At 47.0% G+C, this 24775-nt stretch overlaps 2 protein-coding genes across 2 annotated transcripts in view; both read right to left on the minus strand.

Moving 5' to 3' along the window:
- EIF6 (eukaryotic translation initiation factor 6) lies at window positions 1-13166 on the minus strand. The gene is made up of 6 exons (XM_074969797.1): window positions 12988-13166; window positions 10681-10766; window positions 8511-8686; window positions 4591-4767; window positions 2731-2912; window positions 1-429 (listed from the first exon to the last, which is right to left on the minus strand). Exons 1-6 carry the CDS (start codon window positions 13092-13094, stop codon window positions 420-422), a joined length of 738 nt encoding a protein of 245 aa, XP_074825898.1. The 5' UTR covers window positions 13095-13166; the 3' UTR covers window positions 1-419.
- Window positions 13167-15042: 1876 nt separating this feature from the next.
- FAM83C (family with sequence similarity 83 member C) overlaps window positions 15043-24775 on the minus strand; it is a 29636-nt gene continuing 19903 nt past the window's right edge. Inside the window, exon 4 of the mRNA XM_074970113.1 lies at window positions 15043-17040. Coding sequence (XP_074826214.1) covers window positions 16071-17040 — 970 coding nt within the window. The 3' untranslated portion in view covers window positions 15043-16070. The remainder of the gene's footprint in view (window positions 17041-24775) is intronic.

A 24775-nucleotide genomic window follows, 5' to 3' on the forward strand; every position in this document is an offset into this window, starting at 1 on the left:
ATATAAACGGGAATGGTTTTCTATGAGAAAAATCCCTCGGGGGTAGGGTGGTCAGTAAACAGCCCAATGCAAAGAGAAGCAGACCAGAACTGAAGTGTGAACAAAAGCATCTTTAGCTGCTGTAAGAGCCCAAGTCAGCTTCACGCACAGAGAAGCTCGAATGTTACAGAAAGGACTGGAAATTGGCAGTCAGGGATACAGAACACTTCATATTTATAACTCATTCATGCTGTTTGCCAGGTTTTTGTAGTAGGACGTAGCAAACAGAACATTAAAAATGTTGGTTATGCGGCATCCTCTCAGCAGGGCCCACAGAAATGACAGTAGAGGGGTCTGGGGTCTGTAATCCAGAAAGCAGATGAAATAGGAGCCTGGCACTCTGCTCCTTAGTCAGAGCCGGAAGGTCAGAGCAGCACTTCTCATGTCAAACTAGAAAGAAAACAGAAATCAGGTTTAACAAACGGAGAGCAGGTAAGGGCAGTCAGCATCTCCAGCTGCAGGCACATCAACCTCTTCACTTACCAGCTTTCTGCCCTACAGTTCCTGAGGGTTAGCAGTCTTAGAACGTGAAGTTACATAAATCAAGAGTAATACTGAACCAGTGCACTGGACCAAATGACAGCTCGCAGCCAGATTCACCAGGCCAATAAGAACATGGTACGTCTCCAGCATTTGCAGCCGTGCCTGGGGACCTGCATCGCTCCCAGAGAAAGTTCAAGCAGCCTCAGGACTGCTCTAACTTATGCTCAGTTACAGCCACGCATTAAACCAGGGGCTTTGGGGAGGCAGCATAAAACTGTTTCACTGGATATCCCCAAGGACCATTCCTGTGGGCTGGCATAAAAGGGGACCTTTCAACTGGAGTGACAGAGGAGCCACAATGGAAGTGAGGACCCAGCCACTAAACTGTGAGCACTCAGGCAGGGACGTGTCTATGCAGCTTGTCCACACACGCTGGCACCATATTAGTCATGTTATAAAGGGGGTATAATTATAAGGGCAGGTAAAGAGACTTGGTTCCTAGACTTTGTAAATTTCCAGCTCATTTAGAAAATTTATTTTCATAGGGTCTCTCATTTCAAAGGGTTCCAAAACCCCTTGTAAACTTCATATACAAGGACCCCTATACAGCCACCACTGGGGAGGAACATGATGCACCACGCCACTCAGGCCAGGGCAGGGGACAGCACACTTACACCTAGGAAGCACATTGTTTAAGGCAGCAGAAATACATCTGACCCATTGCTGCGCCCAAAAGCGTTTTTTTAATTGGGAACCTTTGAGAAATCCCAGATCTTCAGCAGTCTCTACTATCACATCGGTGAAATCCCTGTCAGTCCTCAAACAGTGACAGGCCCAGTTGGTGAAAGTCGGGCCCAAGCTATACAGCTGCATCTGCATTGCACAAACCTCCCACCAACGTCCCACAGTGGGTGCTCATCCACCAACAGTAGCAAGTGGTGACAACGGCGGTCGTCATCACTAGAACTAGTGGGAGAGTCATAGCTGTGTAAATGGTTAAGGTCTTAGATTAGTTTAACCTGGATAAAAGCCTTGAAGAACACACAAACTGCGGAAATAAAGGGGCTGGAGGGTACCAGCCAGGATGGCCTTGGGAAAGATGAATGTGCTAAATTTAAACATGAAGAATTTTTAAACTATCAAATTTTATTCATAAGAATGCAAGAAGAATATAAGAACGGCCATACTAGGTCAGACCAAAGGTTCATCTAGCCCAGTATCCTGTCTTCCACCAGTGGCCCATGCCAGGTGCCCCAGAGGGAATGAACAGAACAGGTAATCCATCCCCTGTTGCCCATTGACAGCTTTTGGCAAACAGAGGCTACAGACACCATCCCTGCCCATCCTGGCTAATAGTCATTGATGGACCTATCCTCCATGAATGTATCTAGTTCTTTTTTGAACCCTGTTATAGTCTTGGCTTGGTCAAACTGACAGTTTTGCAGATCTCACAGCTCCCGAATTCCAGCCCAGTTTGAAGGAAACCGGCTCAGTCATTTTAAAAGCTATGAATGTTGTATGTCACACAGCACTGAGAAGTGCACTATTTAGCTACGCATCCACGTGCAAACATACAGGCTTAATGGAAAAAAAATCTAGCACACATCTTCAGCACATTGTTTTCAAATGCTTAGAACTTCTGGTTAATCATAACCAATTTTTTCCCTTGCAAACCAAGCAAAGGTGCTAGTCCTTAAAGACTATATCCAGGCCAAAGTTCAAGCTTCAGTCATTTTTGTTTTAGTATGTCTAAAACAGTATGGTCAAAATGCTTGTAATGACTGTACTTTTCACTCGCTGTACTCAAACACAGCTGAAGGGCTTTTGCTCAAAAATAAAATTAATCTTCAGGGGGAAACAAGCATAGAAAATTTCAGCCCGTACACTACATTTTCTAGAAGATGAGCATGTGAAAATTGAGGACAGGGCTTGGAAACTAATTATAGTGAGAATTAGTAGGTTCCCATTATATCATCATAGAGGTAACAAGAGCCCTAAGCATGCTTATGAAAGTGAGTAACAGAAAAAGGTACAAGAAAGAATTAAAGAAAATACAGCTTGTATCTTTAATTTTTGGCAAAACGTAGAATCTAAAGAAAAGCCGACGGCAAGAAATGAATCCTGGCAAACAAATCCTGGCTAGCTTGTCTTTGCTAACATTTTTGCAGGTTTTGAAGATGCACGTGCACAGTATGCAATCCCACCTACCTGTCAATCAAGGAATCTCTCATGCTGGTAGCAAGGGTACTTGGCTGAGCTTCATTCAGTTTGAAGATGCTCTCGATAACCGATAGCTCTGTGCTGGTTGTGTCCAGCCCACAGAAGGCAGACCAATCGTTCACAACCATCCCTGCAGCAATAACCTCACTGCCACGATTTACTGTTCCAGCCTGGCAAAAACAAACAGGGAAAGAAAGGGGTCAGCACAAGACCACAGTGACAGCAACAGAAACAGTTAATCAATTATACTTTATCGCATTACTAGTCACCAGGGAAGGGCACCAGCCCAAACTATCCCGCAGATTCCTGTCACCACAATGGCTACCATCTTGTTTGAAAATGTTACCTCCTCTGACGGGACACATTTTTGGGCTGAAGAACGGTAGTTTTTTCATGTGGGTTCCATCCATAAGCAGACCTATATGGGTAATGCTGGTTCAACTATCTGCATCTATATAATTGGACAATGTAATATTTGGTTATTTAAAATTTTGTTTAGGAGACAGTGGTGACTGGGAGCAGCTTTTCTTCTAGGATAGAGACTTCCGCTGAAAGGTGGACCAAGGTCCTGAGGAACAGGAGAAAACGTACAGCCATTATTCCCCACATCCAACCTCTTGTCCCCTCTGCTCAGTTGCTAAACTTTAGATCAGCTCCTAATTCAGGTTTCTAACCTTTGGCTTAAACACTGCCCAGCGCTCCTAGGGCATGGTGACTGGGCTGGGAAGCAGTGGGTTCCCTATGTAGTCCCAGAGCAGGAGCAGTCACTTCCCCTCTCAGCCCAACTGCTACACACCAGGTTTATGCTACAGAGACCTCCGATTCCAAAGCAATTAAAGCAACCACTGAACTAGAGAACTAACAATGCTAAGCTACAAATAAAACCAGACAGCTTCTGAAGGCAGTGCTGCGACAAACTTATTCTCTCTCTCTTGCTGGAGGAAAATACACTTTAGAAAAACTAAATTGAAGGTGTTAATAGGACAGCTGACCTCTTTAAAGAAAGAAAAGCAGAACAAGAACAAAAGCAAAGAGGCATTTAAACTCAGAGGAGAAATTAACTGCACACAAATCAAGCAAAAAACAGATGGGAAACTAAACTCTACAGCTATGCTGAAAGTCACAAATCAGACTGGGGACTAACTTGCCACCACGTGGTTCAAAGGGAACACAATTCTATCACTGGAATTTTTAAAAGGCCAGTAAAGGCAAAATCACATCACTCCTTCCCCACGCTCCAAGAGGATGACAAGATGCTACAGGGCAGATCTCTCGTTTGCCATCAGAGTGCAACACCTTGTGAACAGGCAATGTCTCCGATGCAGCCCACTCAGCTTCACTCAGGCAGCAAACCCAGAACTTTGTGGTACTGCCTTCCAGGCCATCTCCTCCCTCAGTGCCCAGGGCAATCAGCACAGGGTCACAGGAGTGCTCACACTGATAATAATTACATTTATTTTACTACCCCAACTTTGTTTGCCAGAGACTTTGGCACTGAAACACACAGCTGCATTTTAGAAGCTGGAGTGGGAGATTTTGGCAGTTGGGGCATTTGGTACCCGGAAGACCTGAGAAGCTATTTGTGGGAGGAGGAAAGACACACTACTGAGAGCCTTTTAGCAGCAGGGAGAGGGCACAGCTTCTTTTCACGTGGGCAGCGGTGAAACTAACAAGTCCACACGCTATAGCTGCTTGATAAAAGCTAGACAAGGCAGACAATGCACCAGGGGCAGGACACAACATGGAGGCTGGAAAGGGGTACAGCTGTGACGATCCAAACCTCTCCAACAGTCAGAAGACTCTGGGATGGGAAGGGCGAGAGAAGGCACAAGTCTACAAATGCCTTACCACAAGTGGGACTTGCAGCAGTGAGGAGAGCTCATCCTGGTCTTCAGTTGAAGTCTTTGGGTGCACAAGTCCTCCCTGGTTACTAAAAGCACAGTAACTTCCTACCAGAACCTGGTCTGCAACCGTCTGTCTGAAAACTTCTACTTTGAGCACATCTGCCAAGATCTCTTCAGTCTCCTGTAAATAGATAAAATGAGAAGTGTGTGTCGTTGGCACAAATGTTATCTCAGAACATTATGTAGAAACCCCACGTGAGTTGAGCGGGGAGCAGAGCTATGCTTGGGAGAAAACTTGCTCAGGGTGTTTTGGAAGAACCTATTCTGATTTCAAGAGCTCAGATTTTCATTTTGTAGGTATATTAACTACACCTGCTGTTAGGTCCAACAACAACAACAAAAACAATTAGCACTCCATCATTCTCCTCCTTGACCTGCCGGTCGACTTCAACACATTCAACCATGCTCCTCCTCTTCAATCTTACCCGCCCGTCCATGACTTGGTCATTTTGGAAGTTGAAGTTAGACTGGAAATACGGTGTAAATTTTTAACTATGAGAGTAATTAATCCTTGGAACAATTTACCCAAGGTGTAGTGATTCTTCATCACTGACAATGTTTAAATCAAGACTGGATGTTTTTCCTAAAAGACCTGCTCTAGGAATTATTTTGGGAAAGGTCTCTAGGTCAGTCTAGATGATCACAGTGGCTCCTTCTGCCCTTGGAATCTATGAATTTCAACTATCATCTTTATGTTACGATTCCTCACAGACCCACTTCTCCACTCCAGACCTGTCATCTTGTATTCCATCTAAAACCTCAGCCAGTGCCTCAGGTTTCCTGGTGAGTGTCCAGCTGTCAGCTTAAGCTCAATATGACCAAAACAGAGCTCTTAACCTCTCATCAAAAATGCTCCCTCTCCTTGTGGGTAACACCACCATCGTCCCTGTCACCTGGGTATCATCTTCAACATGGCCCTCTAGACTGACACACCCATGTGTCTGCATGTTGCCGCTTTTTCCTGCAAAAGACTTAAGACCGCCCTTCTTCTCCAGCCACACAGCTAAAGCCCTTGTCTAGCCTCTCACCATCTCAATTACTACAACCTGCTCTGCTCCAGCCTTGACAAATCCCTCCTCACCTCACTTACATCCATTCAAAACATGGCTGCAAAGGTAAGCTTTCCTGGCACCTCCTTTTGACTGTCACCCCTCTTTGCATCCCTTCACTTGCTCCCCCTGCTCCATCACAGCGAACACAAATTATTTGCATTCACTTTCAAGGCCCATCACAGCCTATCCCCACCCAAGCTAGCATCTCTGACATGCTATCGAGATGTTGACTCAACTCCATTCTGCCAGTAATGCCAGCCTCTACCACCCACTTGTTAAACTTTCAAACAAGCATCTCCTACTATCACCCATGCTGCCCTACACACAAGAGAAACTTTAAACTACCACAAAGTCATCTCCCTCCCTGTCCTCTTTCATGCTTCCTTCTGCTGTGATGTCCCCAAAACCTGAAGTTAGGCAGCAGGTGGCCTAAGACCACTGCCTATCATACTGCCAATACTGGCTCATTGTTTCCTTCTACCCCCAACCTGTTTGTTATATAAGACTATCTTTTGCCTTATACTCAGATTGGAAGCTCTTTGGGCCAAGGACTGTGTCTGTTCTATGTTTGTACAGCACCTAGCGCAACGGGGTCACTGAGATGCTACTGTAAAACAATAAGAGTTCTAGAGGTGAGATCACCAGCACGGACAGAGAACCTTTCCCCCTAGTTCAGGTGCTGAATGGAACATGTACTTGCTCAATGGGAACAGGTGGAAGAATTACATTGTCTCTTCTTTCAAGCATGGATACCAAATACAATAGTGAGCACTAGTCTTTGACAGCCCTCACTGACAAATCTGATTCGTAGTTGTCCAATTCATACCCTTGTGTATTCAGAGGGAAGAGAACATCGGTTGTGCAACAGCCTAGCAAGGAAAGACACTCAGACACCAGAACACAGCAACAAATATTGCCTCCACCAATACTCTGCACTTGTACATCATCTGTTATGCAAGGATCTCAAAGCATTTTTCAAGTTAGAGCATTAGATTCTTCATCTACTGTAAGTTCTTTGGGGCAGGGAGCCATGTCCTCATATGCGTTTGTACAGCCCCAAGCACAATGTAGCCCTGATCCTGACTGATCCGTTGAACGATTAAGACACCTGTGGGGTATTATCTCCTGAAGAAGAAACTGGAATACAGAAAGCTCAATGACTAGCCCAACATCACACAGGGATCTTAGGCGCAGCTAAGAACAGAATCAAGTCTCCTGACTTGCAGAACTGGGCTTCAGCCACAAGATCATCCCAGACCGAGTATTACAGAGAACAAGCTTTCCTGGGCAGTTTGCTAACCAGCTTTTTGTGGACAGAGTGGAAGATGCCCAGCAGCACACGGAACAAGGAGCAATTCCTTCAAGGGTCTCCTATGGCCCTGCACTTCACTTCTCCTAGACACCTTCACCTAGGGACACAGGTCCCACTGGAGACCCTGGTGGACCCCTACATGACCCTGGGGAGAAAAAATATGAAACTTGCCTAAGGAGAGAAACGGGCTAAGTGAGGCAGTGAAGGAGACAAATGGCCCCAGGAGAGGAATTTGATAGACCAAGAACCAAATCAATTTGCAGTAATGAACTTGTTTAATGAGAACAGAAGTGTTGGAGAGGCTAAACCTGCAGACGATGGGCGCCCAGGCAGGGTGGAAATTCACTTGGCAGGAACCAACCAACATAACACTGGCTGCACTCTGCTAGCAAGGAAACACAGAATTCAGGTTTTAACAGCTTTTCCTCAAGCCCAACCGCTAAAACTCTCTAATCATCTCCCATTTCAATTTCACAACCTTCCTCTGTCTGAACTCCCTGGCACCCACACTGTGCCCCCAATTCAATCAAAACACTGCCTCCAATGATCTGCCCTGCCGAATCTCACCTTATTACCCACTCCTTGCATCTCTCTCTTGACTGCCTGTTTTCAACTGCATCACATTCTCCTATTCGTTTCAAAGCCGTGTACAGCTCTGTTCCTGCCTATGCCTGTAACTTAATCTCTTACTCTGCCCCCTCAACCACACCATGACAGCCTTTGTGCTTCTTGGTCCCTGACTTCCATTTCTCTGCTTTCTTCCATGCTCTCTATACCAGGATACAAGCTCATCACCCCTTCCCTCACTCAAAGCCCCCTAAAATCCAACTCATCCACATTTTTTCACTGGATGCACTGTGGGCAATCAGTTGCAGTTTAGCCATCCAGATGCACATGTGCCTCCAGTGAGTAACCACCTGATACGGTCATCACTGCTCTCCTTCATTATATTACCTCTCCGTTAGTCCCAGTACAGGCAGTCCTTGACTTTACGACATTCGACTTACAACACTTTGAACTGACACCCTGATTCGATTTATGACAATTGGTTTTGACTTCACAATGCTCAGTCCCGCAATGGGGTGGATTGCGGTTCCGAGTTATGACTTACGACAAAATTTTCAGGAACCAATTGTGTCATAAGTCCGAGGACTGTCTGTATGTTGAACACTAGATTGTAAACTCTTCAGGCAGAGCTTGTGTTTTTATCTGCCCTATAAATAAGGATTAGTGAAAGGGAGAATGAAGGGCAGTCAAAGCTGAATCTTGAGGCAGCCTTTTAGAGCAGAAGCCAACTCTGCCATTCCTCTGCTGAGAAGAATGAAAAGCTAAGTAAAGCAGGCTCCCATGCTGTCAAGTGCTATTAGCATGCAGCCTTGTGTTACTTGGCATGAACTGGAAATGTTCCTAGCGAACCCCAATAACTATGAAGTCTAGCTCTAGGGTGGGGTTTGCTTTAAAGGTCTCCACTGAACTTGTAAAAGAATAAAAGCCATTTACCCTGTCAAGGTCTGGATGGACAAGTGCAACGTAGTCATTGCATGTGGTGACATTGCCCAAAGCTGAGAGCCGCTCCTCCACCCTTTGGATTCGGACCGAGTCTGGCAGGCTGTTGCGGATGTGCTGAAGCTCCTGGTCTGTTGTACTGCTTGGGACCAACAGACCATGCCGGTTCCCTGAAAGAAAAAAAGGAGTTCTGCTTCAGACCAAGTCAAAGGTGTTCACCTGCCTGGCTTGTCTACTTCTTACCCTTCAAACAAGCTGGCCTCGGGGCTCCTCAGGCTCACCCAGCACCTCCCCCAACATAGTCTTCAGCATGACTGAGGCAAAGGACACCTAGCTACACGCTTTGCATAATTCACGAGGCCTCAGGTGCAACTTCAAAAGTTCGGTTTTGAGGCCTGAGGAGGACAGAGATGGGCGCCTCCTGTTACTCCTGCCCTGTTTCCTATTATAGTCCTGGGAGGAGCAGAGTAGAAGCATGGGGTGGGCCGAACTTTGAACAGCTTCATTTGGGGGGGCCGGCATGTGAATCCCCAGGGATTCAAGGGTTGCCCGTGAGTCCTTTAGACTATGGAACCTACAGTCTGTCTGCTCTGAAGAGAGTCCAGAACAGTCAAAGGGTAGGTCCCAGATAGTATTCTGGACCTCAGGTGGGAGCCCTGAGACCTGAAGCCAGGAGCTGCGTCTCATGGCTATGGCGGTAGCCATCGTGCGAGTGGCCAAATCTGCCGAGTCCAAGGCGGCCTTTAGGAAGGTCCTTGTGACCACCAGACCCTGAATCCAAGTGAGCTGACCCAGGCCAGCTGTGGGTTTATCATCATTGTGCAGATGTACCCTTGGTTGTTGTTGCTTCTTTATGAGGGAGAAAGTCCCTGAGAGGAATGATTTGAGGTGTTGGTTTGTTTTCTTAAGATAGTCTTTTGCCTTTAAAAAAAATTTTAAAAACAGCCTTAGCCATCAGGAACGTCTAGATGGTCTATCCTGGTTTTATTTGAGGGGCTTCTGGGTCTCAGGTCTCGTTAATTATGCAGAGCGTGTAGATAGAACCTTTAACAAAGGTGTCCTTTCCTCAAAAGGTTAACTAGGTGTTATTAAAAACAGTTTTAAAACAGTCTGATTAAAATTCACTTTCCCTTCTTGGCCTGTTAATTCAGGATTTCACAAGTCCCGCAGTGACTACAGTCTCAGAGAGCAAAGAGGACCCGAATTTCTAACATAAAACACAAGCAGGGGAGGGGAGGAGATTCCTTACAAAAACCTTACCAAGCAAACTGAAAAGGGCAGAAACCTCAATTTTTTCCCCTTTAATCAGAAATTAAATCCCTTATTAGCAGTCTAGCATCTGCAGAATCTAACTGGTGTTCCCAACTGTGCTCATTTCATTACTCTAATGTGGCACGCAGTAATAATCAAGATCTGTCAAACGCTTCTCCAGACAAACTGATAAAGGACAAACATTCTCTTTCCTCTCACCGGAATGGATTGTAAAAACAAGAGCTGCGTCCTGCTGTGTCCCTGGCTACATGCAAGTGAAAGGAGGAATATTGCTTTTGAGATGTGTATTTGTAATGGCTAGATGCTGAACCATTAATGCCCATCAAAACAGGGTATTCCCTGCAGATTTATCAGTAAGAGAAACTTACACATGACAAGCAACTCCCCATCCCCACAAGTAGAAGCATGTGAAACACCTCCCCCAATGCTGCAGAGGAGTGGTTATGTGATTCCCCCCCAACAACAGAAGCCAAACCCTATGTGGCATAGGCTCTACCCCCCGTCCCTCCCTCCACACAGAGGCTTTTCTTTACTCTCAAATTGATACATTTTTGATTTTGGAAAGAAGTCTTCCCAGTTCCACCCCTTTGTCCCACCCTCAGGCCTGGCTCCGCTCAACAACCTCTGCTGGCCAGAGGTCAGAAAAGAAGTCCCTTCGGGTCCATGGGGCTATATCTGCAATCCTCCTACTATCCCCTATTTGTCACAGCTGGAACCTCAAACTCTAATCCCTGTTCAAACGGGTGGCTCCTAGGCAGATCCAGATCGTCTTGACCCAGAGTCTTCCTTATACTGCAGAATGAGAGTCTAGAATCTTGTGAAATGACATGTTCCGGCCCAATCCCCATTCAGAGCACACCACAAAGGTATCAGCTTGAAGGACGTGACTTACCAACACACATTCTCCCAATGATCCGGCATCCAGCTATGGAAGCGTGAACAACAGGGATGGTCTCAGAAAGCTCCCCCTCAAAGATACTGCAATAAGACAGACAGTGAAATGATGCTGCAAAGCAAAGAGTGACATATACAGAGAATCCCATTCAATCCAGAGGGACTCAGACCCCAAGGGAAATCAAGTCAATACACCTGAGAAGGAGATCTGATGTTCCTGACCTGTTTTATAAAAATGAGTATCTCCACTTTACAAATGGGGAGACTGAGGGGCAGAGAAGTTCACTGGCTTGCCCAAATCTTCACAGCAGGTTAATGGCAGAGTCAGGAATAAAACTCAGGCTTCCTGAGCCCCAATGCAGTGTGTCCTGTCCACTAGACCCACACGGGCTTCCCAACTAAAATGAATTAATTTCCTGTTAAAATGATGACTAGAATTCTTTGAATATGCCAGCAACACAGCAAATAAAGAACAGGTTGATTGAAGTCCAAATAAATTCAAAACAGCCTTTGACAAACTCTGACAGGAAGCTAATAAGGAAACTAAAGTACTCGTGGAGTGAGAGGTGAAGTACAGTCAAGGCTTAGAAAACAAAGAATGACACCCCTAGAGCCTGTACTAGGACACCTGCTGTTTAATTTATTTATCAATGATCTGGATAAAGGGAAGAACAGTGAGGTAGTTAAAACTCCATGTGACACCATTATTTGAGGTTATGGCCTTGTCTACACTACACAGTTTTGTCAGCAACGTAAGTTACACTGCCATAAGCACATGTGTGCACAGCACTAGTATGTAGGAGAGCTTCTGCCGCTCATGGAGGTGGTTTTATTATGCTGACAGGAGAGCTCTCTCCCATCCGCACAGAGTACCTTCACCAGATGCGCTGCAGGGGCACAGCTGTACCTCAACAGCTGTACTGCTGCAGTGCTGTACATGCAGACATGCCCTAAGTTAATCAAGATCGAAGAGGACAGTGAGGACTTTCAGAGGGACATAATCAAGCTGGGTGAATGGGCAACATGATGGCAACTGAAATTCAGTATTGACAAATGCAAGATAACACAGGCTGGAGGGACCAGTCTGAACTACTCATACATCTTACTGGTAAGTTAAATGCAACAAGCCAAGAAAAAGCCCTGGGTATCCAGGCGGGCAGCTCAACTGAAACCTCTGCTCAACACCGCCAGTGGTCAAAAAGCAAACAAGAAGCTGGGAAACATAAGGAATGGAGAATACTGGAAATACGATGCTGTTACATAAGCCAGTGGTTCTCAACCAGGGGTACACATACCCCTAGGGATACACAGGGGTCTTCCAGGGGTACATCAACGCCTCTAGGTATTTGCCTAGTTTTACACCTGGCTATATAAAAAGCACTAGCAAAGTCAGTACAAACTAAAATTTCATACAGACGATGACTTGTTTATACTGCTCTATATGCAGAAATGTAAGTACAATATTTATATTCCAAATGATTTTACAATTATATGGTAAAAACGAGAAAGTCAGCAATTTTTCAGTAACAGTGTGCTGTGACACTTTTGTATTCCTATGTCGGATTTTGTAAGCAGGTCGTTTTTAAGTGAGGTGAAACTTGGGGTGTGCAAGACAAATCTGCCCCCTGAAAGGGGCACGGTAGCCTGGAAAGCTTGAGAGCCACGGCTATGACTTAATGGTGCACCCTGTCCTGGCCTAACACATTCATTTCTAGTCCCCTTTCTAAGGAGATGCAGCCGGACTATGGGAGGCCAGAGCTGTGTAAGGAGACTGTCTGTATCCCGGCTCTTTACCCCCCTCCGCGGGATTAGAAAACACCAGCCTCTTCTTCCAGGAGGATCGAGACTGCAAGGGGGGCGGGGGTATCAAGCCCTAGGAAGGTGGAAGGGCCGAGCCCCAGGGCCGAGGAGAGGGGTGGGGAGCGGGGAGGCCAAGCCCCCAGGGTCGAGGAGTGGCGGCGGCGGCCCCGGGGTCGAGGCGGGGGCGGGGAGGCCGGCGGAGGCCGGGCCCCGGGGCCGAGGCGGGGAGGCCGGGAGAGGCCGGGCCCCGGGGCCGAGGCGGGGGCGGGGAGGCCGGCGGAGGCCGGGCCCCGGGGCCGAGGCGGGGAGGCCGGGAGAGGCCGGGCCCCGGGGCCGAGGCGGGGGCGGGGAGGCCGGGGGAGGCCGGGCCCCGGGGCCGAGGCGAGGGGAAGGGAGGCCGGGCCCGGGGCCCAGGCGGGGGCAGGGAGGCCGGGGGAGGCCGGGCCCGGGGCCCAGGCGGGGGCAGGGAGGCCGGGGGAGGCCGCGGCCGGCCGGGCGCTCTGACCTGTAGAAGTTCTCCGAGCCGCCGACGGCCACCAGGCAGTAGCGGTTGGTGAGCTTGGCGAAGCAGCCGATCTCGTGGTTGTTCTCGAAGCTGGCGCGGACCGCCATGGCCGGAGCGCGGAGACTCGCGCGGGTGGAGCGGCCCCGCCCTCGGCTCTGCCGTCCCGAGGCGGCGCGGGGCGGGGCGGGGGCGGGCCTCGGCAGGCGCCGCCCCGCGCTGGGAAGGGAGGCCCAGGCTGCTGCTGCAGGCGAGGCTGCCGGAGCTCGGCCCCTGTCGCCCCGGCCCGGCGCTCCCCCGCGGCCCCGCGCAGCGCTTAGCCCGGGTCTGTTCCTGGCCGGCGACCGCCCTTCACTTCGGGCCCCCGTTCCGCGCCGTTCCCTGGGGCTGCCCCGGCCCGGTGACGGCCACGCGCCCACGGGGGGGCCGGGCCGCGCCGCAGGTGTCCTGTCCTCGCGCCTGCCTGGGCGCAGCGATGTGTTTATAGTAGAGAAGCAAAGTCAAAGAAATGCACTTTGCAAATGGGGTGGAAGGTCGCGAGGTTTGTGATGGTCCTTAGCTCCTGCAGGAGCTCAGCCCAGAGTCTGGGAGCAGCCCCAGAGGGAGTTCTGGCTGGCCCACAGACCGTGTGGAGAGTTCCAGCGTGCCGGAGGACGGAGGTCTTGACGACAGTCTTTGTTCCAGGAGTGGTAGTGCCTTGCTCAGCAACATGCATGCTCTCACATTTATTCTTCTACATGCTCACCCCAAACACATACATGCATGCACAATCCCATGACTGGACACTGATATTTTTAGTTGTAAGTTTTCTTTACTTTTTTAATGTACTTTGAACCATCTCTCTTAACATTGTTGTCAGCAAGTTGTACCCTGAACAGTTATCACACTTATAAGATTATGTATTAGGGTGCAACATGCTCTTATCGTAGATAACAGGTTCTTTTCCTAGACGGCTACTTAAAGTTAATTAAGAAGATGGAATTTGGTGAAACACACAAACTTTATTTAGTACAGACAACTATAATTGAAATTATAGGAAAGGATCAATATACACTAAGATTAGAATAAGAGAAGTACAGTAAAGTGGTTTCCTGCATCGCTCCTACTTACAGTCTTACATTGTGCATATTTACAATGTATGGAGACCATAGGGAACATAAGTGGAGCCCATCAGAAAGGGGATCCTGATTCAGTTTACACAGTCTTGGGGACCTGACGCACCCCAAGAAATGGGAACTGGGTGTGATATTTTATACCCTTCCTTATGGTGATAGTACAGATATATACCATTTCATGCTTTATCCTGATTATAATAAGGTGAATAGCTGTCCCTAACCATACTTGGCCTTTGGGGTGTCCTTAATTAAGTATCAAGCATTGATATTCCTCTCTTATATCATTTATTTCTTAATAATTCCTATATGTACAAGCAGTCTAACTGCTTAGATACTGCATAGCAACCTCATTGCTAAAGTCCCCCAAACTCCCTTCCTGTGGAGTATTGGACCTGTTTGGGGTTATTTGATTTTGTTTCAGAATGAAAGTAAAAAATATTTGATCTGGGATTATCTTCTTAGGTCTCTCTCATTTCAGCTACAGTTCAGTCTTTAAAATAATTACTTTCACAAAGCCTTAACCTAATATGATAGACCCTTAAATTTTAACAAGCTTAATAAGCCATATACTTATATTCACCTATTTGCCCCCATGCATGTTCCATGCTAACAAGCCATACACCCACATACATACAATTTTATACTCCTATTACATCATTTTACCTCTAGCAAGCATAAAATCACCCAGGAGACATGAGATAGGATCGTAGGTCATAAGTAAGGCTAAGATTTTGGCACAGGTATTTTTAGTAAAAGGCACAGACAGGTCATGGGCAATAAAGAAAAATTCACAGAAGCCGTGACCTGTGCGTGACTTTTACTAAATATATCCGTTACAAAATGGGGAGCTCAGCTGCGGGGGGTCCCTGTACCGCCTGCAGGGCTGAAGTCACAGGGGTCTCGAAGTCATAGAGTCCGTGACTTCCGTGATAAAATCGTAGCCTTAAGTCATAACATCAGGTCAGCGGTCAACAAAATTGATATAGGAAAAGAAAATCTTTAAATACTCCTCTTAATTTAAACAGAACCCTAGTTAAATCACCAAGAACCAATCAAAGAACTATAGAGGATGATGTAAGTGGGGAGGGATAGCTCAGTGGTTTGAGCATTGGCCTGCTAAACTCAGGGTTGTGAGCTTAATCCTTGAGGGGGCCATTTAGGGATCTGGGGCAAAAATTGGGGATTGGTCCTGCTTTGAGCAGGGGGTTGGACTAGATGACCTCCTGAGGCCCCTTCCAACCCTGAGATTCTATGTCAAATGATTATTTTTAAAATAAAGCTTGTAGTAAAATGGTCTTTTTTAATACAGGCTAAAGGAATGTAGAAGCCTGGACTATTTTATCATGTTACTCTGTGTTTTGTGTTTGTTTTCAAACTGACACAAGATAAAACTATCAGAAAAACTATTTCCCCATGTTTATTCCCCCCACTCTCCTGCTGGTAATAGCTCACCTTAAGTGATCACTCTTGTTACAGTGTGTATGGTAACACCCATTGTTTCATGTTCTCTATGTATATAAATCTCCCCACTGTATTTTCCACTGAATGCATCCAATGAAGTGAGCTGTAGCTCACAAAAGCTTATGCTCAGATAAATTTGTTAGTCTCTAAGGTGCCACAAGTCCTCCTTTTCTTTTTGCAAAAAAAATTATGGTAACTCTGGGAATGAAATTGGAGAATGTAACTAGGCCCTGGTCTACACTACAAACTTACATCAGTGTAACTAAGTCGCTCAGGGGTGTGGAAAATCCACACCCCTGAGTGATGTAGTTACACTGACCCAACCCCCAGTTTAGACAACACTATGTCAATGGGAGGGCTTCTCCTGTTGACACACTGTCACCTCTCGTAGAGGTGGCGTACCTGTGCCGCCACGAGACACTCTCCCATCTGAGTAGGTAGCGTCTTCACTACCTACTTCACTAGGCAGCTGGGCCAGTGTAGACACACCCTAGGACAAGAGAGAACAGGTTAGGGCCCAAATTGACTAGATATTTGCTTAGATTTTGATTTGTTATAACTTGTGATCAGATCCAGTTTACTGTGTCCAAGAGTCAGTGTTTTCTCATCCCTGTGTATATTGCAGCTATTTTCCTTTGGCACTTCATCACTGAGTCTAGCAGAGCTTGGGACTGCAGCTGTCCACTCACTTTTTAACTGGTTGTATTGGATAATCAGGTCCAGTTTACTATGCCCAAGAGTCAGCGTTTTCTCATTCTTGCATATTTTGCTGCTGCTTTCTATTGATTTTCCACTCGAAACATCACTGGGTGCTTTCTGCTTGGTATTTGCCCCATTTGTACTAGTGTTCTCAGAGGGGGATTGTAAGTTTGGTCCCTGTCTCGTGGCAGAGTGATGGAGCAACTGGCCATTTTTAGTTTTAGCCAATGCCTTATTTTCTAGATGATTAGGTTCACTGCAGCTTAGTATGGGGAAAGACATTGGCTGCAAGGATGCCTGGTGTGACTTATGATTAGGCTGGTCATATAAGGCAGACTTGAATTTAGCTGAAGTGTTGTGGCTAGAGTTTGACATTTCCCAGTGCTGCTTGGAGTCACTTGGCTTCATGGAGCTGATGGCTTCCTTTCTCTTTTCATTGATGAAACCAGGACCCAAGTCTTGCTTTTCATGGAGTACATTGTAGGTGGAGTTCTTCCGAAAAGGAGACATCTTTATGCTCTCAGTGCTTGAATTTGAGAGACTACTGGCCTGGCTTGCGGTTCCAGCTTCATTCGGTTTGGCAGATTTTAAGAGAGACTGGAAGGTCCATGCTGAGCTGTGAGCTGAAGCAGGGTTTGATCCAGCCTCGGGGATGCAGAAAGCAGGCACAGGTTTGGATTCTGTGTATAAGCTTCGGAATTCTCTGTCAAAGTCCTCAACGATTTTGCCTCGGAAGTGTGTCACCAAGCAGGCGTGAACTTGACTGCACAGCCAAGTAAAACTGGAAAGAGATAATTAGCGGGTATTTCTAACCTTTGAATGATTTACCATAGATATTACATCATTTATATCCTCACACTGACATGTGCATTGTAATACATTGGTGCCTGACCCCCACGGTCTCGGGGAAGGTGTCTGTTTCACCAGAGGGAGAAGGATGTCACGCCCTGGGCTCTGGCTGTACATGGGGAGGGGAGGGGTGCAGACATACTTGGCTTCTTGTAGGCAGTTTAAACAGCAACAGGGAGGAGGGCCAGGCGAGTGGGGGGCTCTGGGTGTGTCCCCAAGGGGCGGGGGGGATCCTGAATTGGGGACTGGATGTGTCCAGGAAATCCCGGTCTGTAGAGGATGTATTCTCTGGGGCAGTGGGATCCCAGGCTGTAGAGGGGGGGGGATCCCCCTGGAGTGGGGGGATCCCAGGCTCTGATGGGTGGGTGTTCTAGGGGATACCGGGCACAGGGGGAGGCAAGGCAGAGGCTACCAGAGCCTCTGGGATCGGCTCACTGTATTTTCTGTATCTTTGGTACAAGGTAAAAGGGATTTTTAATGGTGTGTTTGCCAGGTACTGAGCCCGCTGAAGTCTCAGGATACCAACCCCCGAACCTGGGTTAAACTGTTTAATTTTGGACAGTGACCAGGTCACATTAGCACCTGTGACTCTTTGGGTCCACACATTTCATCTACATTATACAACAGGTAATATTAATTGCATGAAGGTGCAGGGTGCGTTACACTGCCAGGGGTGGGACAGCATTAGCGGGTGGCACGGTGTGTGGTGCTGGGAGAAGGGTGCTGTGGGGGGCAGAGCATGCAGCACCAAGCAGGAGTGCTTCACAAACACTACATTGATCTTTGCCAGCAGCTCCCTGCTCAGCGCTTCAGCAATGCAGGAGGCAAGGGGTGCGGGAGGCGCCATGGGGGGTGGGGGGGCAGGGGGAACATGGGCAGCAGAGGGTTGGGGCACAGGTGGGAAGGGCAGGGGGAGTGTGGGCAGTGGAGGGTGGGGGCACAGGTGGGCAGGGCATGGGGGCACAGGTGGGTGCATGGGGCAGTCGTGCAGGAAGCTTGGTGGGGTAGCACTGATGAACACAGGGAGCTGCGGGGAAGGAGGAGTCCCTTGGCCGTTGCTCTGAGAAGCAGGGGAGACACCCTGAGCTCTGCAGGGAGCCTGTGGAGGTGTCCAGGAGCTGGACAAGACTTTCCATGCAGGACAGTGGTGGCAATGTGGAGGGAGGGGAAAGGACTGAGCCTAGCTGTCCCTGGCACCTGCCAATGCTGCAGCGCACAGGCTGGTTTGTCCACATTGCCTCTTCGTGGCAACAGCTGGCTAGGAGCTGCTGCCGTTTCCCAGGTGTTCTTTGACCTGTGGTTATTGTCACTGGATGTCTCTGATTGGTCCAGCTTCTCGCCCTCACTGCCCATAGTGTAGATGCTTGTCATCTCAGCCTCTGTAATGTGTGGCCTCCCTGGATATGCCAGTGAAAGCACTTGTTAATCCTCACAACCTTCTGGGCAAGATTAATGCATTGAGCTCTCGTGTGGCCCCTTGATGTAATGCTGGGCTCACACCGGTTTTATTCTGGTGCCAACCCAGTGACTGGTCGAGTTGCTCCTGGTTTGCATTGCTTGGCAAGATGAGATTTAGGCTTCCTGCCTTTGCCTTTCAAGCCTAACTGACTGGGTATTTGGTTGTTTCCCTTCTACCCTTACTGGGTTCATTCTAAACTATGGCCAGAGAACACAGGACCTGCTGGGAATCCAGAGGGAAGAATAATTCAAAACAATAAGTTCAGTTTGATTATGTCCATTGTGTCATTATGGGCACTAGGGAAATAGTGTGCCTTCTTGGAGAGCTCCCAGTCTGACCATGGGAGGAGGACGTGGCTGGGTTTGTTGGCAGAGTGGGGAGCATGGCAAGAGGGGAGATCTAAGATGTAGGCCAGGGCAAGGCCTTGGAGGAGGGAACTAGAAGTGTAAACTTGTTGCCAGTAGACAGCTTGAGGTGACATGATCAGACTGGCAGGGGAGTGAGGACAGGGCACAGACAGCTGCAGCGGCCCAGGAGCCAGCAAACAGAGCTGTAAAGAGGGGAGTCTGAGTGGGAGTTCTGTTGGAGGAGAAGGTATTTGTATTTGGTTTTGTATTTGTAGGTGTAGAGGCCTGTAGGGGCTTTGTGCTGGGAGAGAAGCTGAGCCCTGATTAGGGGGCGGAGCTTCTCTGACTAGGGGTCCTATAAAGGTAGCCAGCCAGTCAGGCAGTGGCACAGGAGCCAGCAAACAGAGCTGTGAACAGGGGAGTTTGTCTTGTGGTGCTTGTTTGGGGTTTGGTGCTTGTTTGGGGTTTGTTTTTGCTGTGGGCGGTGGTGTTTGGGTGGGGTTTGTGTTTCCCAGATTAACAGGGTTTAGGTGGGAAGGCTATGACAGATACAGAGGCAGCAGTGGGAGTGACCCATGTCATGGAAGACACAATGAGGATGACTGGATGTGGAAGCTGTGGTATGTCCATGATCCTGGAGGGGGCACCTGGTGAGAGTTTTGTCTGCATGAAATGCCGTCTGATAGAGCTGATGGAGGAAAAGATCCGAGGTTTGGACATGCAGATGGAAAATCTGGTAGAGTTTAGGAAGAGGTTTGAGCAGATTATGGAGCAAAGACATGAGGTATCTGAAGGGAAAAGCTCAGACTTGCAGATGGAAGCAGGACTGAGGAATTCTGCGGGGAGACTGGGTGAGGAAAGTGGTCAGGAGAAGCATGTGACTAAGAGAACCAGGCAGAGGAAAAGACGGGCTAATGAAGGAGAAATAGAGCTCAAGAATAGGTTTGCAGAGTTGGAAATGAAGAAGGGGCTCAGCAGGTAGTCACTGAAGGTGGAAGGGCAAGGAAGAAGATAAGAACGGCTAGTCCTATAGGAAAAGGGGAAGAGTTAATGGAGATTACACCAAATATGAGCCCCAGGAGGATACAGGATGGGTTAAAGAGGATTACAAGGGAGAATAGGAATGGAAAGAACTTGCAGCCAGAGGGAACAGGGGATAGACTGGAGAATAGCACCGTCACCAGGAAAAGGCAGGTCTATGTGATTGGGGACTCTTTAATGAGAAGTATAGATAGGCCTGTAACCAGAGCTGATAGAGCTGGAGAATAGGAGGGTGTGCTGTCTTCCAGGTCCTAAGACACGGGATGTAGACCTGAGGTTGAAAAGGATTCTAAAGGGAGCAGGAAAGAATCCCCTAATTATCCTTCATGTGGGAACAAATGATACGGCTAGATTCTCGCTGGAAAGTATTAAGGGAGACTATGCTAGGCTGGGGAAGACGCTTAAGGAAATCGAGGCTCAGGTGATCTTTAGTGGGATTCTGCCTGGGAGGCATTCATGGACAGAGGACAGTTCTCTCGGGATGGACTTCATCTGAGTAGGGAAGGAAATAGACTTCTAGGATGGAGGCTGGCACAACTGATGAAGAGAGCTTTAAACTAGGAATTTGGGGGAGATGTCCAGGTAATCTCTACGCCGGATTTTAGCATTGAGAGGAAAGAAAATGAAGTAAGAAAGGATACAGCCGTGGGTAGGAGGAAGGGCAGTGTAGATACCAGTCTAATAGGTTATACTGGCTGTAGAATGACCGGGCCTAATCAGGTACAGAATGTGAGTGAGGTCAAACAGCAAAAATTAAGATGTTTGCACACCAATACGAGGAGCCTAGGTAACAAAATGGAGGAACTAGAGCTACTGGTGCAGGAAGTGAAACCAGATATTATAGGGATAACAAACATGGTGGAATAGTAGTCATGACTGGACTACAGGTATTGAGAGGTATGTGCTGTTTAGGAAAGATCGAAATAAAGGTAAAGGTGGTGGAGTAGCATTGTACCTCAATGATGAGGTACAATGTAAAGAAATAAGAAGCAATGAAATGGATATGACTGAGTCCATCTGGGCAAAAATTACATTGGGGAAGAAAACTATTAGAGCCTCCCCTGGGATAGTGCTTGGGGTGTGCTATAGACCGCCGGGATCTAATTTGGATATGGATAGAGCCCTTTTTAATGTTTTTAATAAAGTAAATACTAATGGAAACTGTGTGATCATGGGAGACTTTAACTTCCCGGATATAGACTGGAGGACGAGTGCTAGTAATAATAATAGGGCTCAGATTTTCCTAGATGCGATAGCTGATGGATTCCTTCAGCAAGTAGTTGCTGAACCGACTAGAGGGGATGCCATTTTAGATTTGGTTTTGGTGAGTAGTGAGGACCTCATAGAAGAAATGGTTGTAGGGGATAGTCTTGGCTCAAGTGATCATGAGCTAATTCAGTTCAAACTGAACGGAAGGATTAACAAAAAATAAATCTGCAACTAGGGTTTTTGATTTCAAAAGGGCTGACTTTCAAAAATTAAGGAAATTAGTTAGGGAAGTGGATTGGACTGAAGAATTTATAGATCTAAAGGTAGAGGAGGCGTGGGACTATTTTAAATCAAAGCTGCAGAAGCTATCAGAAGCCTGCATCCCGAGAAAGGGGAAAAAATTCATAGGCAGGAGTTGTAAACCAAGCTGGATGAGCAAGCATCTCAGAGAGGTGATTAAGAAAAAGCAGAAAGCATACAGGGAGTGGAAAAAGGGAGGGATCAGCAAGGAAAGCTACCTTATTGAGGTCAGAACATGTAGGGATAAAGTGAGACAGGCTAAAAGTCAAGTAGAGTTGGACCTTGCAAAGGGAATTAAAACCAATAGTAAAAGGTTCTATAGTCATATAAATAAGAAGAAAACAAAGAAAGAAGAAGTGGGACTGCTAAACAATGAGGATGGAGTGTAGGTCAAGGATAATCTAGGCATGGCCCAATATCTTAACAAATACTTTGCCTCAGTCTTTAATAAGACTAAAGAGGATCTTAGGGATAATGGTAGCATGACAAATGGGAATGAGGATATGGAGGTAGACATTACCATATTTGAGGTAGAAGCGAAACTCAAACAGCTTAATGGGACTAAATCGGGGGGCCCAGATAATCTTCATCCAAGAATATTAAAGGAATTGGCACATGATATTGCAAGCCCATTAGCAAGAATTTTTAATTAATTTGTAAACTCAGGGGTTGTACCATATGATTGGAGAATTGCTAACATAGTTCCTATTTTTAAGAAAGGGGAAAAAAAGTGATCGAGGTAATTATAGGCCTGTTAGTTTGACATCTGTAGTATGCAAGGTCTTGGAAAAAATTTTGAAGGAGAAAGCAGTTAGGGACATTGAAGTCAATGGTAAATGGGACAAAATACAACATGGTTTTACAAAAGGTAGATCGTGCCAAACCAACCTGATCTCCTTCTTTGAGAAAGTAACAGATTTTTTAGACAAAGGAAACGCAGTGGATCTAATTTAGCTAGATTTTAGTAAGGCATTTGATACCATGCCACATGGGGAATTATTAGTTAAGTTGGATAAGATGGGGATCAATAGGAAAATTGAAAGGTGGATAAGGAACTGGTTAAAGGGGAGACTACAACGGGTCCTACTGAAAGGTGAACTGTCAGGCTGGAGGGAGGTTACTAGTGGAGTTCCTCAAGTATCGGTTTTGGGACCAATCTTATTTAATCTTTTTATTACTGACCTTGGCACAAAAAGTGGGAGTGTGCTAATAAAGTTTGCGGATGATACAAAGCTGGGAGGTATTGCCAATTTAGAGAAGGACAGGGATATCGTACAGGAGGATCTGGATGACCTTGTAAACTGGAGTAATAGTAATAGGATGAAATTTAATAGTGAGAAGTGTAAGGTCATGTATTTAGGGATTAATTGCAAGAATTTTAGTTATAAGCTAGGGACGCATCAATTAGAAGTAACGGAGGAGGAAAAGGACCTTGGAGTATTGGTTGATCATAGGATGACTGAGCTGCCAATGTGATCTGGCCGTGAAAAAAGCTAATGCGGTCTTGGGATGCATCAGGAGAGGTATTTGCAGTAGGGATAAGGAGGTTTTAGTACCGTTATACAAGGCACTGGTGAGACCTCACCTGGAATACTGTGTGAAGTTCTGGTCTCCCATGTTTAAGAAGGATGAATTCAAACTGGAACAGGTACAGAGAAGGGCTACTAGGATGATCCAAGGAATGGAAAACTTGTCTTATGAAAGGAGACTCAAGGAGCTTGGCTTGTTTAGCCTAACGAAAAGAAGGTTGAGGGGAGATATGATTGCTCTCTATAAATATATCAGAGGGATAAATACCGGAGAGGGAGAGGAATTATTTAAGCTCAGTACCAATGTGGACACAAGAACAAATGGATATAAACTGGCCACCAGGAAATTTAGACTAGAAATTAGACAAAGGTTTCTAACCATCAGAGAAGTGAAGTTTTGGAATAGCCTTCCAAGGGAAGCAGTGGGGGCAAAAGATCTATCTGGCTTTAAGATTAAACCTGATAAGTTTATGGAGGAGATGGTATAATGGGATAACATGGTTTTGGTAATTAAATATTCATGGTAAATAGGCCCAATGGCCTGTGATGGGATATTAGACGGGGTGGGATCTGAGTTACCCAGGAAAGAATTTTCTGTAGTATCTGGCTGATGAATCTTGCCCATATGCTCAGGGTTTAGCTGATTGCCATATTTGGGGTCGGGAAGGAATTTTCCTCCAGGGCAGGTTTTTCACCTTCCTCTGTAGCATGGGGCACGGGTCACTTGCTGGAGGATTCTCTGCTCCCTGAAGTCTTTAAACTACGATTTGAGGACTTCAATAGCACAGATATAGGTGTGAGGTTTTTTGCAGGAGTGGTGGGTGAAATTCTGTGGCCTGCGTTGTGCAGGAGGTCAGACTAGATGATCATAATGGTCCCTTCTGACCTAAATATCTATGAATCTCTGAATCCAGGTGGGACGTGTCCAGGGTGGGGACAAGCAGTTAGCCATTGGCACAGAAAAAAAGGGTCTCATATTTTGGTATGTTGTAAAGAAACTCAGAAGATTTGGGAATGGCTTAGCTGTGAGGGGGAGGAGTCAGACATGAACTCTGGACTGGGATGTCAGCAATGACACTAGTCTGGAAGGAGAGGTGTTAGGAGAGGAAGAGTTGGCTTTAAGCCGTATTAAGCTGGAGCTGTTGGCAACCATTCAGGAGAGCGAGCCTGGGGTGCAGGGCTGCACACAGGGAAGCAGGTCTGTGACCGGTCAGCTTGGAGAAGACAGTTAAGTTAACATGAGCAAGTGCGGCCATGTAGGCTAAACTGCTAAAGGGCAGAAAGGGCCAAGGACAGAGTCTGAAGGATCCGGACAGAGCAGGGAAAGGGGCAGCAGCAGGAGACACTGAAGGAGCATTCTTGGAGGTGGGAGGACAGCATTCCAAGGAGGAGGGAGCGATAGCTGCAGAAGCAGCAGAAAGTCTGAAATTCAGCCAAGTCAGCAAGATCCTGGGCAGAAGCATGAGGGTTCAGCAAGTGGAGAGGGCTTCAGAAGGGAGTTGATAGTGGTTATGAGGCAATAGGGGTGTAGCCTGGGACTCAATAAGGGGGAAGTAGGGCTGCTTTGTGAGGAAGTCAGCAGAATCATAGAATATCAGGGTTGGAAGGGACCTCAGGAGGTCATCTAGTCCAACCCCCTGCTCAAAGCAGGACCAATCCCCAATTTTTGCCCCAGATCCTTAAATGGCCCCCTCAAGGATTGAGCTCACAACCCTGGGTTTAGCAGGCCAATGCTCATACCATGGAGCTATCCCTTAAAGAGGAGAAGATGAGTTTCTGGTG

Source organism: Natator depressus, chromosome 13, assembly GCF_965152275.1.
Source record: "Natator depressus isolate rNatDep1 chromosome 13, rNatDep2.hap1, whole genome shotgun sequence".
NCBI lineage: Eukaryota > Metazoa > Chordata > Testudines > Cheloniidae > Natator > Natator depressus.